The sequence below is a fragment of the Monopterus albus genome, unplaced genomic scaffold (assembly GCF_001952655.1).
Source record: "Monopterus albus unplaced genomic scaffold, M_albus_1.0 scaffold522.1, whole genome shotgun sequence".
NCBI classification, from domain to species: Eukaryota; Metazoa; Chordata; class Actinopteri; order Synbranchiformes; family Synbranchidae; genus Monopterus; species Monopterus albus.
In genome coordinates, this window is record NW_018128402.1 from 99,718 (window position 1) to 105,040 (window position 5,323).

General features: G+C 45.6%; 1 protein-coding gene across 1 annotated transcript in view; it reads left to right on the forward strand.

Annotated features, from left to right (window-relative positions):
- Positions 1-2,527, forward strand: part of LOC109952950 (olfactory receptor 6K3-like) — a 7,539-nt gene extending 5,012 nt beyond the window's left edge. The window contains exon 2 of the mRNA XM_020588272.1: positions 2,468-2,527. Coding sequence (XP_020443928.1) covers positions 2,468-2,527 — 60 coding nt within the window. The remainder of the gene's footprint in view (positions 1-2,467) is intronic.
- Positions 2,528-5,323: the final 2,796 nt, after the last annotated feature.

Consider the following 5,323-nt stretch of genomic DNA (forward strand, 5'->3'; position numbering starts at 1 on the left):
GACCTGCCACTCTATTGCCTTTCTCTCCTCTGCTCTCTCGTCCTGCAGGCTCGGCGCCTCAGCTGTTGCGCATGTAATAATCAGTGACATTATTACAAGTCAGCTGTGTAACATGTGGCACACAGCTGATGCGCATTTCCTGAATCACCTTCCTCCTTACTTAAACCCCTGGTAGACGCGCTGCCGTCGCTGGAGCATTACATTACGTAACTACCATACCTACAGTAAAGTAACTACTGTAACTCGCATACCCCATGACAGACCATCGTTCGTGGTATGTATTGTACGGCATTTTGATTTCCTAGCTGACAGTTCCTGTGCTGTGGATCTCATTATGTACGTTGGTTATGTGTTTTTTTGTGTTAGACATCCACGCTGATAGTTCCTGTGCTGTGGATATTCTTTTTATTTGCCAGTCCTTGAGGTTAGCCTGTCTATTCACCTGTCCGTCCTCATCCTCCTGCTGTTAGTTTATTTTTGTACCTGTTTGTCCTGTTCTCCTCTGCCATCTTTGCTCAGCCCTGGTGATATGTATTCATTGACTCTGTTCTTTTTTCTTTTGTAATCCCTACCATTAAAACCACCAGTTTTTTACTAGCACCTGGGTCAGCCATCTTGAGTCCTACCTCAGTTTGCCCTCACCCTCCTGGTGAGGGGACCTAAACCATAACAACTACAGAGGTATAAAGTTGATGAGCCACACAATAAAGCTATGGGAAAAAGTAGTGGAAGCTAGGCTAAGAAAGGAAGTGGATATCTGTGAGCAGCAGTATGGCTTCATGCCCAGAAAGAGCACTACTGATGCAATTTTTGCTCTGAGAATGTTAATGGAGAAGTATAGAGATGTTCGTAAGGAGCTGCATTGTGTCTTTGTTAGAGAAAACGTACGACAGAGTGCCGAGAGAGGAGCTATTGAACAAAAGAAAACCATACAAGACACGGTGAAAACACAAAACTCACATGTCCTTAACAGTCCGAGGTCAGAGCCAGCAAACACATCCAACAGAGGTGATCCAAAATGCATAGTCCAGAGGGAAGTCCGATATCATACACTGTGGCAGTCCGAGACAAGAGGGCAAAGCAGAAACGAATATACTAAGGTAACAGTCCGGGTCAGAAACACAAAATACCAATACCGAAGAAAATGCTGGAATGTCAGAGCTGGGGTCTAGAACAATCTGGCAGCGTCCTTGTGGGAGGACGCTGCCTAAATAGAGGTGTAAACAGGTGCAAACAATAACGAAGCAGGTGAAACTAATGTGAGTGATGAAGAACGTAAAAAGACCGAAACTAAGGTGAAACAAAAACGGGAAGTAATGTCAAATAAAAGCCGGACGGGAAGCAGCGGAACCGAATCATGACACCCTGCAAAAAACTCATGAGAATGACTAAGCATTTAACAGCCTACCTAGACATCCTGACTCCACTAAATATTTCTAATACATAAAGTACCTGACCAATATCTATCTGACTAAAAATACCTAACAAAACGCAAGTGAGGGAAACCTCACTGATGCTTATAACAGACTTGGAAAGAAGCCACCAGGTACATTTTATGCCCCTTTTCCACCGCCTGGTACTGGCTCAACTTGATTCGACTCTGCTCGCCTTATTTGTTTTACATCAGTCAAATGTTGAGGATGGTACCAGGTACGTGGTACTGTTTTTGGTATCACCTCCGTCAAGGCTCCAAGCGAGCTGAGGTGATACCAAATGTTGAGGTGTAAACACAGCAGACTAGCGACTGAGCAGAGAAATTCATCACTACTACGCAGTGATCTTGCCATCGATGAACCCGGATGTTTACATGTGATGACACCAGTCACTCGTTCGTCATTCATTCATAATGGAATCAGAATCAGCTTTACTGGCCAGGTGTGTTGGACACATGAGGAATTTGACCCCGGTGCAGCTGCTCTCAATGTATATGTACAATGTTCTTCTGTAAAGCAAAGAGTAGACAAGTAAACAAGATAAGGCTGAGAGAACAAAAAGAAAACAAATGTGCAAACAAGAAAAAGGAATGGTATTAGAAAAATAAAAATAAAAATCAAGTGTCTGGTTGTCTTGGTGCACAGTGACCTGTAACAATGTCCAGAGGGGAGGAGTCCAAACAGTTCTTTATGTGTCTGATAATTACCAATAGAATTCAGACACTTTCATTAACTTCTGTTGTGATGGCGGCACTAGACCATGAGATGACAAAAAAAATAGGATTTATCTTATGGCTTACCAGAAATATTTATATTGGACTTAATTGCTGTCTGGCCAACGGTTGTTGAGTAACATGTTCATCAGACGTCATCTTTGTAAAGTGACATCTGGAATATATTCAGTCATGTACTGTAGCCCCAAACACACTCGCCCGTCCGGCTCAGTTACATACCTGTGGTTTTGCCTGGCTCTGCTCATCCCATCTTTTGGTCTGGTGTGGAACTGTGGTGTTTCTCTTGTGTTTCATTTAAAGGCTTTTAACAGCACCATCATCTTCATCAGCAGCAGCATCGTCAGCTCCCTGGTCAGCTAGCTACAGCAGACAGAGATGGGCCACAGCAGACCTTGCTGTCAGTTGATCTTGGGTCGTAGGGTACAGTCAACAGATGAAGCATTGCTGTCCGGGTACCTAATGAGAATTACACATCAGTGTTGGACTAGATATTTTATAATCTGCTGTGAAGAGGAACTTAGTCAGCAGATTGGGATTTTGCCAACTTGCTTATCCTATTTAAATCAGTGATTTTTCCAATTGCTGGATTTGGTTTTCCCAGCCTCACCTGCTCTTTCCTGTCTGTCAGAAAGCTAGTGATCCACTGACAGGTGGGGGCAGGCACAGTGAGCTGGGTCAATTTGGAGTGGAGGACGTACGGGATGATGGTGTTGAATGCCAAGCTGACGTCCACAAAGAGGGCCCATGCATAGGTCCCTGGGAAGTTGAGGTGTTGCAGGATGTACTGCAGTGTCATGTTGACTACATCATCCACTGACCTGCTTGCCCGGTAGGCAAACTGCAGGGGGTCTATGATGTCCTTCAGGTGGGCCAACACCAGTCTTTCAAAGGACTTCATAACTACAGATGTCAGGGCAACAGGTCTGTAGTCATTCGGTCAACTGATGGAGGTTTTCATGGGGACTGGGATGATGGTGGAGCGTTTGAAGCAAGAGGGGACTTCACACACCTCCAGTGACTTGTTGAAAATAAGTGTGAAGATGGGAGCCAGCTGATCGGTGCACACTTTCAGGCAGGAGGGGGTCACACCATCTGGGCCTGGTGCCTTTGTGATCTTTTGCTTTTTAAAGAGGCCATGCACATCCTTTTTGCAGATCATTAGAGAAGGGGGGAAGGGTGGTGATTGTCAGGGGAGCAGCTGCTGGGTCTGAGGTGGGGAGGGTGAGGGGGGAGTGTTGATTCTCAAACCTGCAGTAGAATGCATTCAGGTCATCTGCCAATTGATGGCCCTTCACAGTAGGGGAAAGTGACTGTACTTTCCTGTTAGCCAAGCTACAGCCTGGCTATCACCCAAGACTATGACATGGTACAAACCTGAACCTCTTCACTACCATCTGGCTGCCTGAACCATCTTCTGGCCTGCATCTCCTGATGACCCGCTACCTCACCTCTCCAGTTCAGAACCACGACCAACCTGCATCTGTTCGCTACTGCCTGAGAGGTCTCCTGGACCAGCTTCTGCCCTGCACCCCCCAACAACCTGCTATCTCACTCCACCAGTCCTGAACCACAACCAACCTGCAACCCCCCACCAACCCCAGGGAAGACACCAGAGTCTGCTATCTGCCCTGAGGTTGCATTCACACCGAAATGTTGGGTTTGGAGAGGTCTGCTAAGCACATCATTTCTTATCTGCAATAAAGCTCTGATTCACTGTCCTTCATAGTCTGCCTTTGAGTCCTTCAGCCCTGAACTGGTGCCTGCACCATAACAGAACTGACTGGCCAACATCATGGACTTCACAGACTCAGAACCCAGGGTACCGTCCATGCGTTCAATTCTGACCCACCAAGGTGCCCTGCTTGGACAGGTGGACCAATTTCAACAAATGCAATTGCCAAAAGGCAAGTTCCATCATTAAGTGTGGGGATTGTGGTGGGATGCTGTAACCCTCACAAAGGAACCCTGACAAATCTTAGATTGCCAGCCTTGCTCTATTTGGATCATTACAAGCCTTAGTGGACTTAGGGGTGGATGATAGTGTTACTGATCATGAGTTAGCGACACAGCTTAACATTGCACTAGAGCCTTTAGATAAACCCCCTCATGGCTAATGGCCTAGATGGCTGACAAATGACTAGAGTCACCCATAACACTCATTCTTTCAGGCAACCACAGGGAAGAGATCCAACTTTTTGTTCTTAATACCCCCAATTCACCACTCGTTCTTGGACACACATGGCTAAGACGTCACAACCCTCAAATAGACTGGATCACTGGCACTATAAACCAGTGGAGTGACCATTGTTCATCTGTTACTTTACAGTCTGCTCTGCCTCCCCTGGTTCCATGCTCCAAGGATCCTAAACCTGAGCCACCTGACCTCTCTAAAGTGCCCAAGATCTATCATGATCTTGGGGAAGTATTTAGCAAAGACCTTGCCCTCTCCCTTATGATTGTGCCATAGACCTCCTCCAGGGAGCCCCGTTACCCACAAGCAAACTCTATAGTGTGTCAAACCAGAAAGACAGAGAATGGAAAAATGCACTAATGAGGCTCTACAGGCTAAACTCATCTGTCCCTCTTCTCCACTGGGACCAGGCTTTTTTGTAGACAAGAAAGACAGTTCTTTAAGACCCTGTAGTGACTACTAAGGATTAAACGCTATTACCATTAAAAACAAGTGCCCACTGCCATTACTTAACTCAACTTTTGAGTCACTCCAGGGAGCTAGGGTGTTCATGAAACTTGATCTTTGAAATGCATACTATCTAGTCCGCATATGAGAAGTGATGAATGGAAGACTGCATTCAAGACCCCTCTTGGACCACTTTGAATATCATCATGATGATGAATATCAAGTAATGCCATTTGGGCTCACCAATGCTCCCACAGTGTTCCACGCACTGGTCAGTGATGTCCTCCAGGACTTTATCAACCTGTTCATGTTTGTCTATGTAGATGATATCTTGATTTTCTCTCCTACATTGGCTGAACACCATCAGCATGTTCGTTTGGTTCTCCAACACTAGAGAATTAGAGAATTGTCTATTTGTCAAAGCTGAAAAATGTAAGTTTAAGGCAACATTGGTTGCTTTCCTTGGGTACATAATAGAGTGTGTCAAGATAAGGGCCGACCCTGATAAAATCCAGGCT